Source organism: Amaranthus tricolor, chromosome 4 (genome assembly GCF_026212465.1).
Source record: "Amaranthus tricolor cultivar Red isolate AtriRed21 chromosome 4, ASM2621246v1, whole genome shotgun sequence".
In the NCBI taxonomy this organism is placed as follows: Eukaryota; Viridiplantae; Streptophyta; class Magnoliopsida; order Caryophyllales; family Amaranthaceae; genus Amaranthus; species Amaranthus tricolor.
This window is the reverse complement of record NC_080050.1, coordinates 24,530,701-24,558,424: the sequence shown is the minus strand read 5'-3', so window position 1 is coordinate 24,558,424 and position 27,724 is coordinate 24,530,701. Positions and strand designations below refer to the sequence as shown.

The following is a 27,724-nucleotide window of genomic DNA, read 5'->3' as shown; positions in this document are numbered from 1 at the left end:
TGTTTTGTAAACTAGTGTTAAGTAAATTAACTGGTTGAAATAACTTATTGGTATGAATAAGTAATTTTTTAACAAGTTGCTCATAACAACAGGTTCAAAATCAGTTGGTCAAACCAGTCAATAAAATCAAAAATCAGCCAATATAATCAAGTACTAATTATTTGCCAAACACCCCAATACCCCATAATTAAGATGGTCTCATATGACTTGAAAATCGAATCTAACTAAAAATTAATTTTATAAAATTAATTTAAAGCAAAAAATTAATTTAAGATAATATGGTTTATCACATAACAGCTAATTAAATGACCTAACTAAAAGTAAACTTTCAAAATGAAATTTTTTATAACTTAATGAAATATTTAATTAGAATTTTATAAAAGGTAAAAATATTAGAAGAATATCTTGTTATGTGGAAGCAAGATTTGTTAACATTACCGCAACTGATATATCCAACAAAAGAAAAACATATCACAAATACTTGTGATAGGCTGGTCCAAAAAGAAAATACATAGTAAGTTTTTCAGTAAGTATTATATTTATTATAAATATGCATTTAAAATATTATAAGTACTTAAGTACTCAGGGGCATTAGGTATATTATAACTAGACATTAAAGATATTTTATAAGTAGACTTTAAGGATGTGGTAAGTAGGGCTAGTAGGCTAAGTTTCTCGATAGGCATTAAAAATATTATAAGTAGGCATTTTAAGTACTTTTCCGGTGGGCATCAAGTATATTATAAGTAAACATTTTAAACAATAACTCACCTTTAACCCACTCATTTAATTCTCTTTTTATTTTTTCTTATTATTTATTACCAAATATTCACACCTTTTAAAAAAAATTCATTGCTCTTGGCTACTTCAAAGGAATGGAGTACTAATAATATAGTCCAACCCTCTCGGCAAACTAAGAGAGACTAAATCACAGACATTTGTTTGTTAGGCAATTTAATGAAACTTACAGATTGGGAGATCATAAAAATAAAATGGCGAACTGAACTTTCTTTAACATGATTTTTACAGAAGCACAAAGCAAGCGCATCTAACGCACCAGCAAAAGTGGACCACATAACTTTTACAGAAGCACCCTATATAATACTACATATATCCATGGTTATATTAGCTTCACAAAATTTTACATGGCATAAATTATGCACTGCATCACCAGTACTTAAGTTTTCCGTCTCCGAGTTCTCAAGGCAATCTGCAAAGAAAAAAGAACCAGCATATGTTACAAACTTATATGAGCCAGAGTTGAATGGAACAAAATTAGCTATCTTAATAAATATACCACAACATATAGTAGTGTGATCGGAATCCCTGACAAGAGATGAACTTTGAATTCAGGACTAAATTAATCTTAAACTGCTATATGCTCCAAGAAGAGTAGCAACAAAATGAGTGGAAAAACATTGCGGATGTGCATGGTCTACTAACTAGTAGTTTTGCAGCAAAAGAAGAGAATTGTTGACCGTCACAAAGGATTGGAAAATACAGTGAATAAAAAGATATAACCAGAATTATTAAGAGGAGAATTGTTAAAGCGATTTCCAAAATCCCACTAAAAAGATACAAGTAGCCAAGTTCGACATTTTGACACATATTTGTGTCTGACACGAGTTATTGAATCCAAGTAGCATATACCACCACAGTACTAAATTTGCCCAATTTTATACTTCTATCTTATATCAACAGATGGCTAGCTTTGATAGAAACGACCCAATTGTCCACAATATAATAGGCTTAGAGAGAACCGTAACAAAAATATTGTGGGTTTTGGTTGTGAAATGTCTTGTATAAAATTCAAAATACATGTTGAAATATGAAGGCAAATACTATCATATGCTTATTTTCATTTATTCCATCATAAAAAATGTCAATCACAAAATTTAATGGAAAAAAGATGATGAAAAGTAAGTATTTGTTAGTGAAGATGCAATACTTTGGACATCCAACAAATATTTCGTACCAATTAAAAAACTTCCTAAACATGAGCTGCTTATAAAACAATTCCATATATACCTATATCTTAGAATAAAATAACTGCTTATAATAATATGCTCATCAAATCATATTGCAGTCAAACAGAAATTGGTTCACCACTAGTGTTTGCGCGCTTCTCTGTAACAATCCGTTTGTGCACCAACCAATAAATGACAACTTTTATCTTAACAAGGTCGGTCAAAGTTGGGTAAAATGCACATTAGGACACGATAAACAGAGCAATAATTATTGTATCAGGTTAAAGGAGCATTGGATAAAAGCAAGGTTGCATCGTATCATTACAGCCAATTCGTAGAGATTTTTAAAACCTAATGTACTGATACTAGGCGCATGTAAAGCTGTGAAAAAAAACCTACATTATACGATGGTTGAAATGATATTAATAACTTTGGTCAATATTTAGAGCTACGATAACCATTTCATCCCCCATCACCGTAACTATTACCACAACCACAAACAAACTTATTTGTGCACTATGCCTGATACTCATATTAAACATCAAAAGACACTTGAATTGCAGGCTCTTGCATACTGTTTGCTTTGGTCACACTACAAGGCTTCTCTTAGAACCTTGGGTTATGTCTTTGCTTGCCACTGCCATTGTATTTTTCTTAAATAAAACTAAACTAGAGGGGCCAGCTAATGCATCTGAATGAGGTCTTTAAAAATAATTGACCAAACAACTGAATTTCATAGACTTTAATTAGAAAATTCTATTATAAGCAAACACAAGAGTGCAAATTTGACAAAGAAAAGAAAAACTGATTTTGACCTACCACATCCTTGTTCTCATAGGAAACTTCTGACTCTGATGTGTCAAGAGATACTTTGAGTCCCAGGCAACTCTTTTTCGGCTGACGATGTTTCACCAAACCATTCTCTGCATAATAGTATGATTCATCATGTATAGATACATATATGACTCAGTACAGCAATAAACTAGGTAATTACACATCTACAGTGGGCTAAAAACCTCAATCTACAGCCCCATTTCAATAAAATCAAAGGAAGAAAAAAAAGATTAACGGAGATTTTCTTTTTAAAAAAATTTTGATATGCTTGCTGCTTACAATTATCAGCAGCGTAGCTCACTAAGGCTAAGGATATAGGATATTAAAAACATAAGGCTGATAAATGTAAAAGCAAAAAATAAGCTTCATACTTCCAACATGCCTGCACAGCATACCTCTTTAAAAGCATAGGTTCATTTTGGTATATATACAAGGAAGAAACTCAGAGGAGCAACATAGATCAACAATTCTAGCAGCTTTACTACCTATATGTCTTAGCTCTTCATTTAAACAATTAATTCATTTTCAGTATGAAAGAAGGGTAAAGCACCAGGCTAAGAAAGGATACAACAAACAAAAATTAATTTAACTAAGAAACAGTTGCCCACATCTTGAATCAGAACAAATTAGGAAACTAAATTTGAACTGAACAATGAGCATGGCTGAAACAAACAGAAGAGATAAATGTACCGGACAATAAATTGGTTCTGTCCACTAGAACTTTCCGCTTATTCGTTCCTGATCCTTGTGTTCTAACATCATCTTCTCCTGAAACAGATACCACATCTATTCCGAAGTTACTGGAGCATTGTTTATTGGAACCGCTGTATACATGATTTCAAACCCAAGTTAGTTTTTTTGTAAAGAGTTGAACAGAAACCTAGAATCAAGAACACATAAATCCAAGAAAAATACACCTAAACAGGAAACCACTATTAGATTATAATGAATCACTCGACATTATAAGAGTATAATCTTCCGAAGAATTATACCATCATCTATAATAGACAGGATTTATTTAACATACAGTGTAGAAGGTTTAAAAGAGAAATGTTGACCCAAAATACAAAAATATGTTGGAAGCATAGTGGGTCTTGATTCAAAAGAGATTGCGTAGAACTCAAAAAATTGCCTATATTGGTCAAAACAGGTTAGATCATCTTACAATTGTATTTGACCCACTTTTTCCATTAAACAAGTTGAGTCACTTGATCACAAATCAATATTTCAGGGTATGACCCACAAAATTTTTTGGTTGTGTTTCGAGACAATTTCAAATTGGATCATAGATTGATAGATCAGCAACATTCAGATTAAGAATTCAACCAAATTCAAACTGAAACAGTCGGTTTGCAAATTACAAGTCGATAACAATCAAATAGACAGTCAGAGATAAATTTATTTGTCGCCTCTCATTTCTTATATTTGAAGTTAAATTGACATGACCTCTAGTTAATTTGACCACATGACACAAACTCATCTCCAAAGACAAGAATAAAGATTAGATGCTTACAAACAACAGCGTATTGGACGCAAACGCACCACACAAAGATTTTCACACATTACTTATAATTGTGGCAGTTAATCACCCAACTCCACACAGGTTTAAAAAAATGGACTCCGAGTGAAAATATATGAACACAAAGAAAACGTCAAAATCACCCACAATGAATAAGGATTGGACCACTTACCGCTGCTGGGAAAAGGAATCAGTAGATCCCTGTAAAAAAAAGTAGCACTATCAGTCATTAGATGATGAAAAATGAAGACAGGAATTTCAATATAACAAACATTTCATTATTTCATGGTCATTAAGTGGCTCCGACCTAGACAAGGTTTGGGGTTTAGATATACGCAACCTTACATTATAATAACAAAGATGTTTTTGATTAATCTTTACTAGCAAACAAAATATGCAACTTTGCATACAAAAAAATGCACATGATTTGGTGAGTCATTCATAATAGTCTATTTAATTCGATAACAAATAACCAAAAAGCTATGGATCCATCCAACATTGACAAGTCAGGATTGCAAACAACGGTAGAAAAAGTTCCTAATTATAATGTCAGTATAACACAACATGCAATGAAAATGAATGACATAAATTAATCAAAGTTACAAATGGTCTTGTGATATACTCCTCTATCCCACTCATTTTGCATCATTTAGGAGAAAAAGCCTTCTCATCGTAATCCAAAATAATGCAAAATGAGTGGGACAATGGGGTAAATCACAACAAAATCAATTCAAGATTTCTATTGTTAAGTGGGCTAATAGCTCTTTGGCCTAGCCGGGCAGAGAGAGATCACAAGTTACAAAATAATAAATGAACCAGCAATCCGTGCACAGAAGGCTTTTCTTGTGTTATGATTACACAACTGAACCAACAATCTGATACAAATGTAGAAGTGAAGTCAAAGAGGCCTAAAATCAAGAGAAGGAAATCTGCTTCATTTGCAGGACAGTGTCTTCAACATTTAGCTTTCTGAATGCAGTTTGTTTAAATGCATGAAACGAACAATGGAGTATTGTCAATCAATATAAGAAAAGGTTCAGACTAAATAGTGACTAATAAGCCGTTTGAAGAGCTCTTGTTTTCTAATTTAAACCCAAAATATTTCAGCTTCAGAAAGGCACAGAAATGTAATCATCAGAGAAATGAAACTTAACAAGTTAGACAAGATTATTACATCTGAATTGCGCCCTTTTCTAGTAATCGTTTCACAGTGACCTGGACACTCTGTAACTTCACTGCTACTTTTCCGTTTCCTATTTTCTTGTGTAATTACCAGTGAAAAATCCAACTCTTGAGTAGAAATATCTGACTCGACGTCAAATAGTTCCAAAACTCCAGATTCAGAACCTAAATGATGCCCTTTTGCTTGCGCACTTGAAATATTTTCAAAACCATCTTCTACAAGTTCCTCAATATGATGTTTTTTCGAACATGCAATTTTTTCAAAATCATTAGCCACAACTTCCTCAATAATTGGTGAAACATGTTGCAACTGCAGTGCTCCCAGAGAAGAGCGGACTGTGGTATTTTGTTCTTTTCCTTTAGCACACGCTTCTAGGACACAAGGTAAGGGAATTGCTTTTCCAGAAGTCCCTTTATCTGATTTCACATTTTTTGGAGCTTCATGTTGAATTGGCATGCTTGAATCAGCAACATTCTGAACTTGCAAATTGTCTTTCAGACATTTTCGACCATGCTTAACATTTGAGCTGGACAACTGAGCAACTAAATAAAATGAGTTCAAAATTTTTGTTTGCTCAGACAACAAAGTTAAGTTTATGAATATTGTGCACCTGAATTAAATCACATTTCAAGATGTGAACAAGCTTTTTCAGAAAACTTTCATTAACCACAACTTCTGCTGGAAAGCAAGTATCCTGAAAAAAGAAATTAGGAGTAATTGACAATCATCGGCCCAATTCATGCTTGAATATTATTACATTGCAGACTTACAGTAGGATAACTTGCCTTATTAGATCTCCTCGTCTCACAAGTTTTATACAATGATGAAGGAAGAAGAACCAGACCAGGGGCATTAGACAAGTTGATATTATCATGTTTGAGAGCATTTAAAACAGACAATCCAATCTCCGCCAACATATGCAGCTTCTACAGCATTTAAAACCTTTTAATGAATCATCAATACAAAAATTGAAAAAGATATAAGAAAAATGTGAAACACATACAGGTGTTTTCTCAGGATCTTCAGCATCTTCTGCTCTTCTGATGGCCCGAAAAATGCTTCGCATATGCAAATAGTTTTTGTTGGCAAGATCCAAGTCTCCATCAACAAATTGAGAATCAACCAACACATGCAAAAGGAAAAGAAGAGGCCTGCAACAATAATCTCCTCAAGCACATGAATTGTGATATAACCTATAGAAATTAAGAACAGTGAACTACCTGCAAAATTGAGCAATAGATTCTTCATTGTCAGAGTCTACACATAAAGATCCTGCAGCATGGGCAAGAACATGGAGCAAGAACACCATTATGTATGCAGGGCTATCTGTCATAGATTCTTCATTGGCTGAAGCAGAACAGTTCTGCACTGCCTTACTGGTATCTTTGATGAACTCTAACAAATATTTCAATGACTGAAGCAAATTAAGCAGATCACCTTATGTTAGTAGTAATCTGAGCGAAAATCTAGGTAATATATAGTCAGAATGAAAGCTCACCACATCTTGCATGTCTTTGGAACAATCAGATGCTGCTAAAGCAAATGCACAAGCAAATTTACTTGAGACAGCATGTTCTTTCAGTAACTTGAGAGTTTTATCGAGAAATGATTTTCGTGCTAGAGATGAAGAGTCCTGCAACAATTACAGAAGTGTTGACACAAGCACAATGCACACAAAGAGCAACTGTACATTTAAGATAGTAACAAAACCATATAGGCAGAACAACATTTGTCAGCAGACATCTTCATTTTTTCCCTTTGGACAACTAATATAAGAATTGTATCAGAAAAACACCAGGAGCGTGTCACCAATATTAATTTCTTAAAAGAAAACTTTGATCTTATGTAAATTATAAGCAAAGGCTTCATGCATGATTTCTTAATTTTCCCTCAATAAAGCTCTCCTTAATGGCTCAGGTAGTCCTAGTCTCCTAGCCAAAAAAAAAAAAAATTAACTAGGATTTGATTATTCAATAAGATTAGTAACAAGCTTTCACCAAGATTGTCAACTGGCAAAAAAAAAATGGAACTATACCTCATTTTATAGTACTCTTGTCTTTACCCACGTAGAACTGACAAGCAGCTGGTAACAAATTACACTAACCATAACAACCAAACACTAACTTGATGATCCTGGAATAAGATGGCAAAGGTAAAAACTTGAAGAGGATTCCATTATCCTTATCATCTCTTTTCTCTCCTCTTGCCAACAGTCATTTGTGAACATATCAAGAAAGTAATTGTGTCTTATTTTCAAGAAAAAAATGATTCTTAGCAAGGTAAACAAAAAAAGAACAACGCCAAAAGAGCAATCTGAAATACTCTTGAACACCTTAAGAATCTTGGTTAGCTAGGCCATAACGAAAAGATGCTATCATGAGCAGTCTATAGAATTATTGCCACAGATTCACTTGATACAAAAATTCGTGAATTTTATTTGCACGACACTAACAATAGTATTCTTCAGCGTATTACAAGCTACATACCTTTGCCATCAGAATAGTAGACCGAAAAATATGAGGTGAAATATGCATCTCCCACCGTCTTGAAAGCCTAAGGACAGATTTAGCAGCAGCTAACCTCAGGTGAGCCATATCATTTTCACTGCATTTAAGATGACAACTTGTATAAAAACAGTGAAAATTCTTATCATTTTAAGAAAAAGAATGAGAATATCCTGAATCTGGACAGTCTTGTTAAATGATAAAAGAAGTGCAGTTTAATAATAATACTTAACGCCCAAACAATATTTGCAACTATTGTGATAAATAAGTCTATTATTCCATATAGAGGTAACCCTTAATGCAAGTGTAGAAAAATAAAAATACTTGTCAAACATTGAAATACAAACTTCACAATCGACCACCACTGCCATCACATTGTCTATTCATTCAGTGACCAGTGCCTCTTACCCCTCTCCCACACCCCCACCCCCACCCCCCTAAAACAGTAACTACCAAGGAAACAACTATGACGAGAGTATATGAAGTAAAACAAGCATCTTGGCTGTAAAGTGGTCAACTTTTCTTCCAATCAAGGACCTCCATACAAGATAAACAGGTTAATATGTATTTTAAGCATATGAAGCAGAGATGATTTACCATGATGTGGCAGAGGTATCGGCAAATTCACTTGTCAGCAACACTTCGGACAAAATATTTAGCAAGACAGCGATTTGCACTTCCCCTGGAACAAGTTTCTTTGGTATAAATATCTTGACTAGTGTTTTGAGCCCATATATCTGAAAAAGAGACGCACAAATGCACTGGTACATCATACATGACCCACCACCCAAAGTGTGGAATAGGAAGCAAAGATAGAAAAGCATAAACAGTTATTCATTATAACGGATTCACGGTGCATTAACATCCCAGGACATAAGGAAAGAACATGCCATAATCATTTTGATGAATAACATGAAAGCCAACAGGGACCTCAAAGCAGATGCATTGGTTCATATCTCAATTACTTAAAATGAATAGTTTAGCGGTCAAATATTTAAGAGTCAACATAAAATAAAAATAAATAAATAATTTAGCTGATGTTTGGTTTATTGGGTTGCAATTTTGGTTTGTTGTTTTAGTTGCCTTTGTGTATCGGGCTCTCCTCTTTGGGCTTTTGCCTTGTTCATTCTAGCTCCTTTTTGGAATTTATAAAATTTTAATGCCCAAAAGAATACAAATAAATAAATGAGTAATCCTACCAACGGATGTTAAAAATAGCTTCTAAATTTGAGATGATTTATATTAGTTGAACTTTTTAATATAAGGATTAAGGATACACATCATTACGACACCTGCATGGCCAAATCACCAAAACTTAAGAACTCTGGATTCAGGAAGTTCAACCGTGTAACCAACAAAAAATGCCTGAACTGCTCGGAAGCAAAACGTGAATTACCAACTAAGCCAGATTAATGAAAGATAATAAACCCAACGTAATTGTACCTATCTAATGATAAGTACCCGGTACCTGTCTCTAATTGGCTCCATTCGCCACTTCACATGGCAATAAACTGACCGTAGCCCGTAGGTCACCTAAAAGTTCCCGCATAGCAAAATGCTAACAAAGTAATTGAAAATTTGTGTCACTCAAGACAGTTACTCCAAAAGGCAGAATCATGTGAAAATTCTGCTCTCCAAAATAGAAGCGAATAAAAGGGATAAAATAAAAAAAAAGAGATAATTCAGAAATAAAGAAATGGACGGATGAGAAATTTTTATGCCTGACCCTGAATCCAGGAAAAAACTATCTTTTCGAGAAATAGAACCCACAACTTGTCTACCAAGGCACCAAACCAACTTCTCTCCCCTCCTAGAAGACCCTTGGCAGTCACCAGATTGCTCACATGTACTTACAGATGGGCAAAGAACCAGCATCACTGGCAAAGTCTTAATCCCAGAAGACTATGGGCACACAAGCATAAACAGATAAATTGAGGTAGGGTGTACGACTGTTGACCCCCACAGTATCTTGCTTATCCAAGTTTTCAGACGCAAAAAATTTTCCTAATAAAGGAATTAGCCCAAATTCTCTTCTGCTAAAACTTTTCAGCTCAAATGCTACTATAGTTTTCACAGAAAGAGTTGCAAGGCTTTAAATAGTCTTATTTATAGAGGCAAACAACTTGTCACAGGCTCAGCTCTCTCTCTCTCTCTCTCTCTCTCTCTATCTCTCTTTGACACTTGAAAAACTTTGGAAAATAAACACCACACTATGAAATGACAAACAGGAAGAGCATGTGTATTAAAAGAAAGAAATTAAACATTCCATCATGAGCTTAAGTATGAGATTAATAATTCGGCATTTCCGTATTCATGAAATTAAGTTTTCAACGAATTTTACTTTCAACTGGCAATTCAAAGAGATTTGACTTCCAGATTTCTCATCTTCCACAAATGCATCTTCATAGAGATGGTCCTGAAATAAGCAAGTTAATAGCAGCATGAAGCATAAGTTTCTTTTCCTCACAAGATCACTGAATGAATAGGTAAGGGAGAGGAAAAACATAAGTTGTACCTCAAAAATTCTTTCCTTGATATATGAGAAGACTTCATTCTCCTTTTTCTGAAATGCCACAACTGAATGCTGGAATATACATCCCAGAGACTGTAATACAGTTGGAAGGTTCCAGCCACTATAAAGTGACTCTAAAAGTTTCTGGAAGTATACAGAGAAAATCTATCAGTGCATACTGTCTATGCAATTAAATAGCAAAAGCAGGCACAAACAACCAATCAAAGAGAAAGTAAGAAAACACATATAATCACTGGATTAGTACTTCAAGTCTCCATCTCAATTCATCAGAAATATAACGAGACTAACGTGGAGAGCAAGCCACAACTAAGATGATCTCAGTTTGATCCCAAAAAAATGATGTCTAATCAACTACTGATAGAAGTCTTTTAAAAAGTCGAAGCATCAAAGGAAAAAGCACAAAAAAATAAAACACTGTTGTAGATCTTTCCATCTCTACATAGGTCTAATAAGCAAAGCATGCACAAATCACAAATTCAATACCCACACCCCAACAGGAGACAGTGTTGAGTGTAGTACCTTCTCAAATATAATTTAGTTGTAAATTCTTGTGTTAGACGCGGGAGAACAAATACCATCAAAAATTCAGACCAAGAGAATATGTTGCTTCGTTGAAGATAACAGGACCAGGGATCTGATATACCGCAATTTGAGAAAGAACTGACCATGTGAACTTTTAATGGCACAGGTTGAGGAATTTATATATAACAAACCTAGGAGATTAGATGCCTACTTACCAATCTGCATGATGCAGAATCTAACATAGTTTGTCAAAATTTAAGAAACGACACTGAACTCAGGTTTAATGTCAATAAATCTATGGCTAAAACAGCAACAGACATTCTAAGTGAACTTCAACACAATTATCATTCAAAAAAAACCATGTCAAAGGTCAACTTCTTCACCATGGAGGATATCAAAGCGTATCTATCCTTGTCTCAACAAAGTGACGTATTAGTATAAAATTGCGGTAATAAAGTCTAGGGAATCCATACTGGTAAAGCCATAAAGGAATAAATTTTTTGTGCAAGACCAACTACAAATCAAATCGGATGTTAGGATGAGAAGATTAAATGGGTTAATATAAGGGAAAGCTTGTAGTCAGTTCTAACACTTGGATATCTGTCAATAGTTGATTTTTTAAGTTTCATAAATGGGGATATGAAAAGCATTCATTTACAAAAAAGTTAAAACTTTTCTAATAGGGACCATGTCAATTTTGGATGTCCATTGACCAGATCAAATCTTTTACTAAACCATTTGCTAATGCATGATTGCCATGAAGTGGAAAGCTTATCATTTTCTTTCCAGATAGTGACAGATAAAATGCAGCCTCTTACAAATCTATTCAAAAGTCAAAATGTAATTATTTCATTTTTATAAAGCTGCATGGATCTGAAATCCCCTGCCCCATATTCTCATCTCGACCAAATTAAAACATGAAAAATATGGAATGAAATGGCATGGAAACATTTATACATAGATAAGTGTTTTAAGAGTGACAATTCACCACATTTTCAGACATATGGGTTAAATTACTCAAATGCTATAAAAGAATTGGTCAGGGCAAGAGCTATATCTATATCAGCAGATTGTCAATTGTAAAATCACTCAAGATAAAGAATAAACTTTACATACAAACATATGGAGAGTTGAAAAAAATGACCGAAGCAGTTAGAGAAATGAAAATAATGCAAATACCTGGCCCAGCTCCAACCAAATAAAATGCTCAGAGGAACCAAGTAACGCATAAATTACAGAAACAGCAGTCTTTGACTCTGCACGAGTCCCCTCCAGGCATAACCTCTTCAGCAGTGGGTAAATTTCACTAAATGTAATCATTGAAAATGTAGACAGCGTCAGAATTCAAACAAAATGAAGCAAGCAAGAAAAAAACAAGCAATGATGTTCCCTCACTTTCATTGTAAAATGGATTTTCTTTTACCAGATGGATTAGAAAGTTGCAAGAAAAAAGCACATAATCAAAGTTTCTAAACAATACTATCTACATGAATACAAGAAAGTCGCAATATGTAAAGTCAAAAAAGAATGTCAATGTCCTGACCAATACAAGTGGAACATTAATTTTACTCAAGTTTAAGTTGTATATAAAATGATTGATGATCTTGATTCTTGATTATTGGTTCGTTATTCGCAAAAAGAACCTTGTTCACAAAAAATAGTGAACCTAGCTCTTTAGCAGAAAGTTCACACCAAAACATTGCATATAAGAGTTAGAGAGTACATAAGACACTTATACACAAAACAGATGATACTCCAAGGCAGGACCAGAATAGCATTTGACAAACAATGATAGCTAACCTAGAATGGTCATAGAGTGAGTGACAAAGAATAGTATTTCAATATACCCACATATCCAGTAAGCTAAAGACCTATTGATATTTATCCATTAGGCTGATGTGCATTTTTAAAGACCTTCGTTTACCATAAGCTAGACCTTCACATGACGTGTCGAGAGTCCATCTACCTCCAGTTTCAATTAAATAGAAGCACAATATGGATTATATATATACCTGATTTCAATATTGATGTACGGACCAGCATTTGCTAACATCTGAAGTAATTTTTCACAACATGGAGAATCTTCCTTGAGTAACAACATTTTAAATTGTTCTTCTGAACCTCTCAAAAGTTTTGGAAAGTTTTTGAGAATATCCTGGTTCAAGAAGATAACCATAAATAAAATTAATAACAAAAAAACGTACTAAAATGCATCAGCAGTCAGCACTTAGAGCTGAAATCGGAAGGTTGTATTTCCCTTGAAACTGGACAAAGCTTGTGTTTCCAAGGGTGTCAGCTACCAACCACACAATATAACACAAGCCAATAATAAAACCTTTTATCAAAAATTTCACATGGTATGAAGCTTTACACAACTCCACTTGTGAGTACTCATTGCTCATTGTCGGTCCCCAAGACCGGATATAGGAGCAGGGTAAGCATTAGGTTTGTGACAACCATTCCAATAAAACCCACTCACATCTCATGATCATTAGTCAACTCCAATCTTTTGGGACTAAGGGGTTTTGGCACTGTTGATATTGTTGTATGAAGCTTTAGGAGCATGTTACTTGTTAGAAGCAATTAAATAGACAACGTCATAAGAAAATACTAAATCAAACCCCAATATTCCAAGTCAAAATGTGCTAATCACTATACAAATGAGGAGCTTTCATTAAATATGATAGATCCAACATAAAAGGTTGAATATGGTAAGATACCACATCACAAACCAGCTCGCTCTAATTCAAATCATCAAAAACACCAAACGATAAAACTTTACAATTCATATTATCTACTAAAAATGTTGGAAAATTCCAAATGGCAGCCTTAGAGAGATGAAATGTAAATATTGGTTGATTTTTATGGCAGATGTTTTATCAGCTCAATAACAATTAATTAAAGTTATCATCCAACTTGTTCTTCATAGATGGAGCTTAATTAAGTAAAATATAGATTTGATTTTATTAAATGACGAAAATTTACCTAATTTGTAAAGCATCCTAAACTTCCAAACTTTATCAAGTATCACTAAACAGATAAATTCATTTCATGAACAGAAAAACTTCATCCACAACTCACTAGTGGATAGTGATTCATGAACGCTCAAGATCAAGTTGTGAAGAAAAGAATTGCTTGCAATGCCTATGCATTTCAAAGGCTATTCATCTTATTCTCGTTTTATCTTAGAAATACATCTATATAGGGGCATGGGGTTGTAGGGGGGTGAGAAGCAAGAGATTGTGTTAGCTACAAGAAGATAACATATAAATTTATTGGAGATTAAAGCTAGAATAATGAGAAAACTAGAAGACTCAGACGACGATAAGAAATTGACAAAGCAATAAAATCTCATGAAAAGTTCATCAAATCAGAATTTAAATTTTTTAATGGCTAAAGTGTCTCACTATTAGAATAAACTAGATACCATGGTGGGGAAGTTGAGAAGTCATGAGCCTTACCAAAAGAAGGTTGAAAGAAGATTCTTTTTGATGATTATCTCTAAATCGGTTGCTAGATATATTATTTAAAATATATCGAACATGCTCCGAACAAAATATATTGTTCAAACATTTCAGAGACAGAAGCTCTAGAAACTCAAAAAGTGGATGCTTATTCCCAATGTCTTTCAAAAATTTGTCCTGCAAAAGATATTTTGAACATATATAAGCCAGTTCTAAACTTTTATTCTACTACAATATCAAATTAATGGAGAAGAAATATATATATATATACATATATATATATATAGATGTATATATATATATATATATATTCAAAAAGAAAAGGACGAAATCAGCGATAAAGAAGGAAATTATCAATCCATTCATTTTGCATTCAAAGCCACAAGAAAAAGAAATGAAAAGAGCAACTGCGATGGAAAAGATATTGAAGAAATAGAAAGGGTAAGCTATCATGAAATAAGAAGCCTCAGCTACAAACAAAGAGCTGCAATTAATTTTCACAAGCCTCTAATGTGATGGATTATAAATTAGGGATGGACAGATGGATTACGAGTTTGAAAACATGATTTAAGCAGATTAATAATTGAAGTAAAACTTGGATACAGAAAAAATCTGCAAGTTAACTCATCGTACATTTCACCGAAGTTATTGACAATTTGACATAACAAATAAAACTCATATAGCTCATATTGCTTGGAAACACTCTAAAGTATTTTGACATCATTTGCCTTAAAAATGAAAGACAGCAATAGTCAAAAACCCTACATTCACTATGAACAATCAAAAAAAATTAAACAAGATACTCACCCTCAAGGTCATTGCATTTGATGGTTCTGGTTCTTCCAACAGGCGGGACAATCGAGATAGAAGGTCACCACCATCCTTTACAAGGTTTAGCTTATTGAAAGACTCTTCTGCTTTGACAGGATTTACGCACGCAGCTGACATTCGTGTTAAAGCATTTTTTATCTTAATATCGATGTCTTCTGTATTGACACCCTGCAAAAATGTTAACATTAGAAGGCATGCCAATCCCATTTGAATTTTGATTACCCCTGAAACTCCAACACCGCAGTGAACAGAATATATGTCCAATTCATTTAACAGGAAACATGACAATAAAAGACATGATTTGATGTACTATCATGTGTGAAAAAACTGAATATGCTAGTTTATGTGTAAAGGAGAAGAGGAAGACGATAGAAAGCACTTGATCAAGAACAAATCATCACTTGGTGCAAATTTGAGATGTAAATTGTTTACATATTATTTTTCTAAATCGTATGTTTTTCTTATTTATGTGAAGTTGCAATCAAGGGTCCATCAGAGCCTTTATGTAATTAGATGGTATGGTTGTGCACATCCAACCCTCCACCGACCACGCCTAGGCGAGAGCCACTTACTGGCATTTGATAATGTAATATTGTATTCTTAAAAGTCCAAGTAGAATTGTCAATAAGTTTTCAAATGTTCTTCACTTCCGAGAAAACTTTTGAATGATTAGTAATCATCCACAAACTCCTTATCCACCAATCAAACATAAAAGGATATGCATCATCTATTTGAACTGCTAGTTGCATTTAAGAATGAACCCTTCCCATGACTAGAAAAAAAAAACAAAATTTGAAGAGACAAAGAGTAGAAGATAAATACGAAAGAAGAATAACATGCTTAAGTAATTCAAACTGCACATGATGGAGGGCTGTATTAGATTTTTAGCTCCCCCATGAACCTTTTTCTGCTTCCTAGGGTAAGGAACTAGAGAAAACAACAGTCAATATTGTCAAAGTATTGTATCAAAGAGACATCACAGTATGGAAAAACTTTAGCACAGATTCCAGTGATACCAATCAGTCCTAATAAAATTCCAAAAATTAGGTGAATATTTAGCACAAAACATGATGAATGTATCACACAAGAATACATGTGCCAGTATACTATTTTTGAACAAAGAAAATCAAATGCTCCGTCTTATACCTTTGCTTTTAGCCGAAGGGATAAGTAGTTTTGCATCTCTCTTTGGAACCTAAAAGCATCAAAGGTTAAAACGTTTAGTTACAATGAAACTGAAGCAAGGACAAGCAACATCCCTCAAACATTGTCTGGGTTAGCAATTATTTTGATTAGTTGCACCAATATCCTCTCACATGAATAATAACCCGCTAAGAAATAATACACTAATTCAATGAGAAATTTACTATTTATTTGAATAGATATTGATGAAACTCAACAATATAAAGAATATTGAGAGAATATGATTAATATATATATTCTTTACCATGAACAACCAAGATGACAACCATATCATGCAAGGGTTTCCAAACAGCAACAAATTTGCAATCAGAACACTAACAATAAGTTTTAAGTAGAAGAACAAATAAAACCCAAAAAGAAGGGGAATCACAAGAAAGAAAAGAAGTAAAAGATTCATCCTGCCCTGCCCATGTATCAAACAAAAAAAGCTTATAAATACACAATTGCACCCCGCTAGCTAGGAATTCACTTATATTTTCTTTGATTACAAAATATTAACATGTTTAGTTTTCCGCTGATGACAAATATGGCAATACCAACAAATATTTAAAACAAAGGCACCTAGGCAGGATCTGCCATCAGAATGGCCAAAGTCCAAATAACAAGGAACCAATGAGTTGTAAATTGTAATTGAGCCATTGATACAAAATAAATGCAGCAAACCTCTCACAACTCACTGCTAATTGCTCGAGACATGAATCGAACAATTCAAAACAAAGCTAAAAAGAAGGAAGAGAATTGTTTAGTAACACTCATATATACTATACATCAACAGAGGTTGCATATGCAAAAACAAAAGACAACTAAGTGATTGTTGGCAAAGTTTTCAAAGGTCAAACAATAAGCAATCATACTGCAACAAGTCTACACTCTACATAGTACAATAACCTTATTCTTCCTCAATTTAATATAAAATGTTTCTATTTATATCAAAAGTTTTAGACAAAAATAACCTTACTGTTCCTCATTTTAATATATTAATAATGTTTATGGTCTCCACATATCTTCCACTAAATTCATTTTAACATTTTTATATACTTTATGGTCCCCATTTTTTTCCCACTAAATTTATAGAAATATTTTTTTATTAGTTGTGGTCCCCATATTTTTTCCACCAACTTTCTTTAAATATTTTTTTAATGTTTACAGTCCCCACTTTTTCTCCATCAAAATCAATTATTCAATAAAATAATATATCCACTATCTAAAATATTCTATTTTTCTTAATTCCCGTGAACATTTCTTGTGGGAACTTCATTAAGGAACGGAGGAAGTAGTTGGTATGTCACATAAACGTGTGAAACCGGCAAATAGAGTCCAATCCACAAAGCTCATGAGAACACAAGAGCTCACCAACTTCAACCAAATATGCATCAACCAGCATAAAAAAATAAATGGTAAAAAATTAAGATTATAAAAGTTGCTTTGATTTTTGAAAAAAGAGACTCTAGCAAAGACTATTGATTCTTGAATTAGCAATATCAACAAACAACATTCATCAAATTTTCAAACTTCGCAATAAAAGAGGTAATAGTATTACAAATTGATTGAGAAACGTAGTAATTGCGGACACAACATGAAAGGAATGAGTACGAAAATCTGTAATAACCCATTAATTTCAAGAAAATAAAAGTATAAATAGCAATACCTTCTTTTTTGACATAATATCACATTTAGTGCCTTCACATGAGTAGAGGTGAAAAGTGAGTATAGATAGATCCAATGTCTCATCTTATCATCTGCCGGAAGAGATGCTGGAAATAATTCCACTGCGAGCAGAAGCTCCAAGTTTTGCGGACTAAAAAATCCCACAAACATGTAAGTTGACATTTCAATTATTTATGAAATAAGCAATTGAAATGTGAACACGAGAGACATTAACCTGAACTCCTTTAAATTTTTAGATAATGAAAGCATCAATATTTTACAAGGAATGTGCTCGTAAACTTCTTTAAGCACCATCTGTCCTTCATGACACTTGGAGCAATACACACGGTAAACTTCAAGCAACTTCTTTAGTGCCTCCTTCCTCACTGATGTCTATAAAGTGAGAGAATTTTAGTTAATGGAATGCTTAGCAAAATGTATAAGTTCAAAGAGGGTGTACATAAAAGAGGTAAAAGAACAAGCTAGAAAATCTAGGAAATAAAAGAACAATCATCAAGAAACATCACCATCTTGTCACGCAGGCGGTCAATGGCCCGAGTTATTAGCACTTCTGGAAAGTTTTTCAAACTAAACTTTGCCAAATCACAAACAACAGAAATTGCCTCTGTCCTTACACTAGTATCACAATCCAGTAAGCGTCCTTCAACGGAAGCTTCACGAAAAAAGCGTAGTATGAGAATACATTTTACATTCAGAAATTGCACATCTCATGACTGAGATTAAAAAAACAAGGACCATAGGCAGGTAGGTATCATCTTTAGAAAATGAGGACAGTTGATAAACCATCATAAAAGGAATCTGGTAATACTGATTACTAGAGGAAAGGCCACCAACAAGGCATCATCTCTAATTTTAGAAGATATTCAGGTTATGAAAACTTACAAAGAATTTGGTCTGATTCTGTTGCAAATGGGTTAGCCATGTAACATATTTTAACAGCTCGTATAACATTAATTCTGACTTCAGCTGACTTGTCAGAAAATCTTTTCAGAAGCTCAACGAATAAGTAATGATGTTCATGTATACCCTTATCTTGAAGCAATGCTAGAAGCTTTCCAATGACATTAACAGATTTTATTCTAACGTCCACTTGATTACTCTGCACTTAGAGCCACATACCCAGTTACGAAAAGTTTATTTTTAACAAAAAAGGCAGTAACAAGTAGTCCATGAAACAGAACCCTCGATTTTGACAAAATCAAACCAGTAAACCTACCACTAATCCTTGGGCCAAATTTGGGACAACAGCGTGAATCATATGTGGCATGCGCTGAAAGATTTCATATATACATTCTAGGTAGCATTCCTTCCCGTCACTTGCCACTTCCTCTCCATCTGAAATGCATGATATCAAACATCGACGAATAGCAGGCTCCACAGGTTCTGCACAGTTCTGAATTAGAGCAATAGCAAGATGAAAGGCAGGAGCAGGACCCTGAAACAAAATAAAAAAGTCACTCAGTACAATGTACTTATAGGACCCTCAAAATATTCAATGTTCATGAAAGCCATCAAACAAAAAATCCTACTTTGATCAACACACTAAGAATCATGAAATTAGAAAATGCATTGATCCCAAAATAAGCAAGAAATTCTTTTGCTTCTTCGGTCTTGAAAAACAAGTGTTTTAAGATTTCAAGTTGATCAACAGATCATCCGTATTTTCAGTAATTCGTACAGTAACAGTTTACTAAGTAGATAATGAAGCTTTATAAAACTAAAAAATGCTAATAGAGTACCTCTCTTGTGTTTCTTAGATTCTGCAAAATCACTTCCATAAGTGGTTGAATATCTTCTTTTTCCTTCAATATAAGTGACATTATGGACAGTATGCTGCTAATCAAGCTCTGTTGGTGTTCCTTTCTAAAAAGTAGTATGACAAAGCCATAACAGAAAGAAAAGTTAAGATAAGAGAATGGCATATTAATTCAGAAAAATTAATTGTGCAATAAGATGGCTAACAACTAACAAAAACTTTCTGCTTTCATTAAGCGTTAAAGAATCAAACACTTCGTGTTTTCTTAAATTTAATAAGAGAATGAAAAAAGGACATTATAGGAAAGCAATTTCCATAAAAAAAGGTCCTTAAGGCAAAAGTGTTATACACTGGAAATCCAAATAACTAACAACTCACTCTCACCAATATAATCTACAGACAAATTTAAGGTAATATTACACATTAATCTAAAAAAAATTAAATAAGACTCAATATTTTCATGAGAATTAAAGATTGCCAAGAGCCACTCTTTGAAAATTAATCATGTAAAATGAGCAATTTTTAGGTGTTTTTCTTTAAGTTGCACCAAAAAGACACATAAGCGACAACTAAAATAATAGAATTATAATCATGCCAAAAGAAGCATACATAGTCTAATGAAGGAGAACATCTCTAGTTTCTCATCTGATAAAAATTGATCGTACCTTACAACAGAGAAGAACGTATTGAACATTTTGAGAATCAAATCATCACAGTCAAGATCGAGCATCTGACGACAGCATTCTAGTTTTGCAATAGTCTCCAACATTTCAACCCTTTTTGAAAAATAAGGGCTAGTGGTGTCAGCAAGCTCCATAAACATGCTGACAAAAAGCTCAAAAATGTCCTACATGCAAATTCAAAATAGTGAGCAAGTAACAACTCAAAGACATAAGATAGAAAACTAAAATACTTACCTTGAAAGCTTTGTCATTGAATGGTGGTTTAGGTGCAAGGATCCGAATAATTTCACATAAACAAACAGAAACCAGAAGTCTAACATCTTTGTCTTTGTGGCGAAGCAGTCCTTGCTTTATGAGAGAATGACTCAACGGCCTTAAAGAAGATTTAAGCGACGCACACTGATCAAGGTCCAGTAAAGCACTCACAGCTTGCTGGAGGAAGTAATACAAAGTGTCAAATAAACTCGGACTAGCACAAGTCACAAAAGGCTGCTTTAAGATGGCAACATTACCACATTGAAATGATACATGTTACAGCCACAAGAAAACATTATGACACTTGGATACTTAAGTTCTAGCAAAAACAGAAATTGCTTCCTTACAGTTGCAAGATTTAGCACTCATATTCATACCCATATCCAGTCTCAATCCCTGAATTAGTAAATTCAACGTACAAAGTAAATCTGCAAACAAGAAAAATTGTAACCAAACACAATCTCCTTTGCTATGACTCTCTTGCCTTTTCCAAACTCTGCTTAACACACAAGTAAAACCTTAAACAACCTCAAACAAATATATTCGGAGTGTCCTTCAAAAATAATGAAAAAAACTGCCAAATCTATGTCAAACACTTGAAGCAAAAATCTAGATATTCTAAAGACTTGGAGTGAAGTCTACTCAAAATCAAGGGTATTTTTTGCTCCGGTGTAGCAAGATTAAATAATCTCCTCACAAATCGAAATTGCGAATTTTGTACAGTTTTAGGCTATTTTATGCATCATTTTGATTGAATCGAAAATTTAAAAAACAAATCATATTACACTAGTGTCAACCACAGGTCCCCCTCCCCTTAGTTTTGTAAGGCTTTAGGCCACTCTACGTCGCTAATGGTCCCTACAGTCTAAGCTCTAGGAGTCTGACGAAGGCATTAGCTTTTGTGTATGAAGCGCCTCGAAATCTAGTAAAAACATGAAAAAAAAACAGAAAAAAATGAGAGAAAAGAAGAGAAATTAAAAAAAAAATAGAAATAAAGAATAGAATACATGCATAATGGCACTTTGAGGCGCTAGCCTTAAGGAATCGCCTTGGCTTGCATAGCCCTATAAAGGAGCCCCAACCCATCATCCGCCCAAGGCGCACCTAGACAATGCCCTCTCCTCTAGGAGAAGAGTGCAAAGTGGAACAAATTATGACTAGTTGTGAGCTAACTAAGCAATTGGTTGGCCGTTTATAAGATTTTTGATAACCTGAGGGTTGATCGAAATATTAGGGTCTCTAAGGGAGTGAAAAAGTGAGATGGAAGTAAATTGTTCTTTGTTGTTATGCTTACGTATATAATCTCTAAATGCATACAATCTCATGGGAGATGTACAAGAAGAATTTATTAAATGCGTAAATATTCACACAAAATTAATTTTTATGAGCATTTCTAGACGCAAAATCACTAACAGTAGTATATACACTAATATTCTCTAATTTGTGATTTTCAGCATATAAAATAAATGTTCTAATTACTAAGTAGAGGCCAACGGCCACCATCCTCACCATCCCCAATACAGGCTTGGATATTGTCCCGGGAAGAAACCTAGGTTGACTCAGGTCATTTGATTAAATACTCTACTGAATATTAAGTTATATATTAGTATCCCAAATTCCCCACAAGATACTGTCTGCAATTTGATGATAAGGCCCGTGAATAATGAAAAAGTTAAAACCATTAGGAAGATGGGTTTTCAGTTTACTATAAGTCTTCATAAAATCACTATCCACTAAAATACGAAATTTCTTATCATCAAGAAAGATCAACAATAAAAACCCATAAAGTAGGCCATTCAACAACAAGCCAAAACGCTAGAATATCTTGTTCGGAAGACATGTCACAAGAACTCGCAGACAAATACGTAATAAGAGAGTCATGAATTAGGTCATTCAACACCAAGCTAAAATGTAACAATAAGTTCAGTTCACATAACAAGAAAAAAAATAGTGAGAAATTCGTGGATAAACAATGAATTCCAATTTCCGACTAACATGCAGATTTAAATTTAATCTGAAGAAAAACCCTAAATACAAAATACTAATATTAAGCAAAATAAACCGATGATTTCAACTGAAAAAAGAGAGAAGTAATAATATTGATGCTTACACGAAGTGATTTGACAAGAAAATCTTTGGTAAGGCGAGTTTGTTTAGCGAGTTGTTCGCCGACTTGGGCTACAATTTTATCTGGTGATTTCGCCATTGTTAATGATGAATAGTGTTAGAACGACGAATAAAGATTAAAGAGGGTTTTAATAAGAGTTTGTTGAATTGGGAAGAGAGAGGGGAAGAACATAGAGAGGGAAAATTAAGTGTTGGTTTTTCATTTGAGTTCTTTTCTCCCGCCTTCCTCAATTTGCCTACACTAATGTCCGGAAATGTTACACAAATACTACACTTGAGTTCATGATTGTTAAAGTCATTGTAAAATTAAGTGTTGAAATACTTATTTGTAATCTAAAATCTCAAAAACATTTTCATGAATCTAGATTAGGCCGAACCTGGGATGTTTGGCATGAGGGGATGGAAATTATGAGTTTTATCCGTGAGACTTGATATGAGACTTTAAAAAAAATGTCTTATGTTTTTGTTTGGTAAAATTTTAGAATGGAAAGGAATTTAATTAAAAATAGTTATAAAGTTATCAATTTACCCTTATTATATCTTGTCCTTTTTGGTTTGAATTACAAGAAGCATCTCGCATCAATTGTAAGCGTCCTTCATTCAAAGGGAGGTTTGAATTCTGATATTCTAAAATTATCTTTTTGGTTTGCTCATTTTTGCTTTTTCACGCACTTTGATTTGGTTTTCTGTTTTTGTGTTTTGATTTCCTAAGATCTGTTATTTCCTAATTTTTACCTATTGTTCTTTATCATTTTCATCCTGTAAACACTGCATCTGTATCTTTTTTTATTGTGTGTTTTTTGGTGTTTTTTTTTTGTTTTTTTTTTTTGTGTTGATCTCTGTTAGTGATTTAATTGTAACCTCTTACCTTAGTCCGTAGTAGCTGAATATAGAGATAGGAAGCAATTATGGTCACCTGAGGTCAGGTCCAATGAGAGGGTCGGGGGGGCAACGTAAGCAGGATATAGAACTAAGAGTGGGGTCTTGGAACATAGGTACCCTAGAAGCCAAGTCGTTGGAGTTGGCCAATGAGCTCTCTAAATACAGGATTCATTTAGCGTGTGTTTAAGAGACTAGGTGGAAGGGGCAAAAAGCAAAGGTTATAAAAGGATATAAGCTGTGGTATGCAAGATTGGACGGCAGACATAACGGGGTTGGCATTCTAGTGTCTAACGATATTCTAAAGCAATTGGTTGAAGTAAGGAGGTGTAATGATAGGATAATGCTAGATAGGATAGTAATGGGGGAAGAGAGCATATCCATTGTTAGAGCGTACGGGCCCCAAGTTAGGCTCTATGAGCAGGTGAAGTGCGAGTTTTGAGATAACCTAGGAGAGCTTATGAGAACTATCCCGGATGATGAGAAAGTTTTCTTAGGAGGGGACTTTAACGGACATATAGGCAGAGACTCAGGCAACTATAACTCGGTACATGGAGGGTTTAGTTTGGGGGCAAGGAATGAGAGTGGAAAGAATTTGTTGAAGTTTGCTCTAGCAAAAGAATTGGTTATAGCAAACTCGATCTTTAAAAAGAAAGAGGAGCATTTGATCACATATAAGAGCGGCGGGCATGCAACCCAAGTTGACTATTTCTTAGTGCGCAAGGGAGATCGACCCTCATGCCAACCCAACATAGGCTTTTAGTCCTGGTTTTCAGGATGAGGAACAAAATCGTAGAGAAGTTTATTGGGCTTCCCAAGTCAGTCAGAGGATGCGAATGAAATGTGGGTGAACATGACAAAAATCATTAGAATAGTGGCAAAAGAGACCTTGGGGGTGTCGTCGGGTAAACCAAAAGTGTTCAAAGAGTCGTGGTCGTGGAATGATGAGGTGGAAAAGAAGATAAAGCATAAAAACAAGAGATTTAAGGATCTTATGGCATGCACGGAAGATGAGGATAGGATAGAAAAGAGAGTGAGCTATAAAGAAGCAAAGCGGGCGACAAAGAAAGCGGTAACAGAGGCAAAAAACCATGGTTATGAGGACTCTTATCGAAAGCTTGACACCAAAGAGGGGGAGAAGCAGATTTTTAAGTTGGCAAGGATGGGGTCCAGTCAGCGGCAAGACTTAGAGGCAGTGAAATACATCAAGGATGAGGGAGGACGAGTCCTCCTGAGATAAGAGGACATCAAAACCAGATGGCTACAATATTTTTCTCAGCTACTCAATGAGTCTAGGGGGCCAAAGGAGTTGGATAATCAAATTTCCAACGTCCAAAGACCACTGGAATATGGGTCAACGAGTGATATTACCACAGGAGAAGTAAGAGAAGCTCTCAAAAAGATGGGGAGAACAAAGGCAGTCGGACCACATAATATCTCGATTGAGGTGTGAAGGGGGTTTAGGAGAATAGGGCATTAATTGTCTGACTAACCTCTTTAATATTATTTTGAGGACACATAAGATGCCAGAAGAATGGAGGAATAGCACACTAATACCTCTGTTTAAAAACAAAAGCGATGTGCAAGTATGCGGGAACTATAGAGGTATCAAACTTCTAAGCCACACAATGAAATTGTGGGAAAGAGTAATAGAGAGGAGAATTAGAAAGGAAACGGTGATTAGAGAGAACCAATTCGGTTTTATGCCAGGAAGGTCAACCATTGAGACAATTCATGTTTTGAGGAGATTGATGAAGAAATATAGGGAGCGAAAGAAAGATTTGCATATGGTATTCCTTGACCTGGAGAAAGCATATGATAGCATACCACGACGTGTCATATGGGATAGCCTCAAGGCTAGAGGTATTTCTTCAGTATACATTGAGGCTTATACGGGATATGTATGACAGAGTTTCGATTAACATTCAAATACCAGTGGGGATAACAAAGCCTTTTCCGGTTAAAGTTGCACTACATCAGGGATCGGCTTTAAACCCTTTCATTTTTACTGTCATTATGGAAGAGATTTCTAAATCTATTTGGAAGACGGTACCGTGGTGCATGCTATTCGCTGATGACATAGTGCTGGTAGCAAAAACTAGTGAAGAGATTAGTAACAAATTGGATGAGTGGAGGGAAGCTTTAGAAGGTAAAGGGTGGCACATTAGTCGTACAAAGACCGAGTATTTGCGCTGTGACTTTAGTGAGACAGCATCGATATGTGAACCATAGGTGTCCATTGATGAGGCAGTTGTTACAAGTACGACCAAATACAAGTATTTGGGATCGATCATTCAAAGGGATGGGGAGATTGACGGAGATGTAAACCATCGTATACAAGCGGGTTGGCTCAAATGGCGAGCAGCCATCGCGATGCTATGTGATAGGAAATTCCCAAGCAAGTAAAACGGAAAATTCTACCGGGCGACAAGCAGACCTGCTCTGCTATATGGGACCGAATATTGGTCTGTAAAGAAGATTTTTGAACATAAGATGGAAGTTACAGAAATGCGTATGATGAGGTGGATGTGTGGGCATACATTGATGGATCGAATTATGAACCAAGAGTTTAGGGAAAAACTAGGGGTAGCCCCTATTTCAGAAAAAAAATACACGAAAATAGATTGATTAATTTGGACATGTGCAGAGAAAGACTTTCGCCGCCCCGGTGAGGAGGGTAGAAAGCATTATAGTGGAGGGTAAGAGGAGATGAGGAAGACCCAGGAGAACTTGGGATGAGCAAATAAGAGTTGACTTACATGAATTAAACCTCTCTGAGGGCCTGACTAGGGATAGGGGTAGTTGGAGGCGTCATATACATGTTTTAGACTACTGATGTCCTTTTAGGTTATTTTTGGGTGTTCTTGTCATCTTGCTTCTCTCGTTTCTTTTATTATTAGTTTTGTATTCTTTTTGTTTTCTTCTGTAGTTGGTTCTACTTATTTATTTTATTTTTATGCATTCTATTTATCTTTTTCGTGTAGCTACATCTTATTATCTTTCTCGAGTCAGGGGACTCCTTTGGTCGCACTCTCCTTTATGGGTATGAGTTGCCGCCATCCTTCCTTCCCCAGACCCTGTCCATAGTTGTCTAGAGGATAATTGTCTAGGGTCAAGCTTTAAAGGCACAAATGTGATAGAAAAAGGCTTAATCGATATAACGTCAATAACAGGTTAATGAAATGGTATAATACGAAATTATAGCCTTGGCCTTTGGGAAACACACGTCCTTAAGATATAAATTGTTTACAATGGCTTTGGAAAAGAGTAATAGCCTTGGAGAAGGTAATATTGGCGTTTGGTCTTCTATTCAGTCTTCTAGTCTCGCTGTGATCTCTCAAGAAAAGAAATTGTAATTTTTTTTCTCAAATTAAATAAACTCAAATTTCAAAATTTCTAGATATCTTGACCATTGCTTATGATGATTATTCTCAAGATCTCAATCATTAAATTAAATTTGATTCATTATTATATATGCAATGTTAAAATCAATAAATCTATATGATTTTCATCAAATTTCACTTTAGAAATTTTCAACACGTATTTAAAGGTAAGTTCTTAAAATAATTATTTGTCTACAAAATTCCATTAAGTATTATGTTTTATTTTTCTTGATTCATACTGCAATTCTGATTAAATTAGGTGAGATGCTTTAATTATGAGTAAAATTATTTTCGAATATTTTTGTTGGATGTATATTTTTTTTTATGTAGCATCTGAATAGACTACCAAGTGAAATAAATTCTTTATTCTATATTTTCTAATTTAAAGGTTTAAAGGAAATATTTAGAAATTA

General features: G+C 34.4%; 1 protein-coding gene across 1 annotated transcript; it reads right to left on the bottom strand.

The window, feature by feature from the left end:
* Positions 1 to 953: 953 nt before the first annotated feature.
* LOC130810234 (sister chromatid cohesion protein PDS5 homolog B) lies at positions 954 to 23,320 on the bottom strand. Its single transcript, XM_057676212.1, has 28 exons — positions 23,033 to 23,320; positions 20,902 to 21,099; positions 20,650 to 20,831; positions 19,968 to 20,091; positions 19,445 to 19,663; positions 19,111 to 19,327; positions 18,735 to 18,880; positions 18,443 to 18,600; positions 18,209 to 18,358; positions 16,504 to 16,552; positions 15,334 to 15,525; positions 14,524 to 14,703; positions 13,075 to 13,217; positions 12,242 to 12,368; positions 10,523 to 10,663; positions 10,349 to 10,423; positions 8,605 to 8,744; positions 7,990 to 8,107; positions 7,002 to 7,136; positions 6,724 to 6,917; positions 6,507 to 6,654; positions 6,289 to 6,429; positions 6,114 to 6,197; positions 5,495 to 6,037; positions 4,493 to 4,521; positions 3,492 to 3,625; positions 2,787 to 2,890; positions 954 to 1,210 (listed from the first exon to the last, which is right to left on the bottom strand). Exons 1-28 carry the CDS (start codon positions 23,126 to 23,128, stop codon positions 1,178 to 1,180), a joined length of 4,200 nt encoding a protein of 1,399 aa, XP_057532195.1. The 5' UTR covers positions 23,129 to 23,320; the 3' UTR covers positions 954 to 1,177.
* Between the last annotated feature and the right edge of the window lie 4,404 nt (positions 23,321 to 27,724).

Coding starts and splice junctions, on each gene's coding strand:
- LOC130810234 (XM_057676212.1), bottom strand. CDS start 23,128: ATGGCGAAATCACCAGATAAAATTGTAGCCCAAGTCGGCGAACAACTC. Junction 18,881..19,110: donor AGAATCAGACCAAATTCTTT/GTAAGTTTTCAT, acceptor TTTTTCGTGAAG/CTTCCGTTGAAGGACGCTTA. Junction 6,038..6,113: donor TGAAATGTGATTTAATTCAG/GTGCACAATATT, acceptor TTAGTTGCTCAG/TTGTCCAGCTCAAATGTTAA.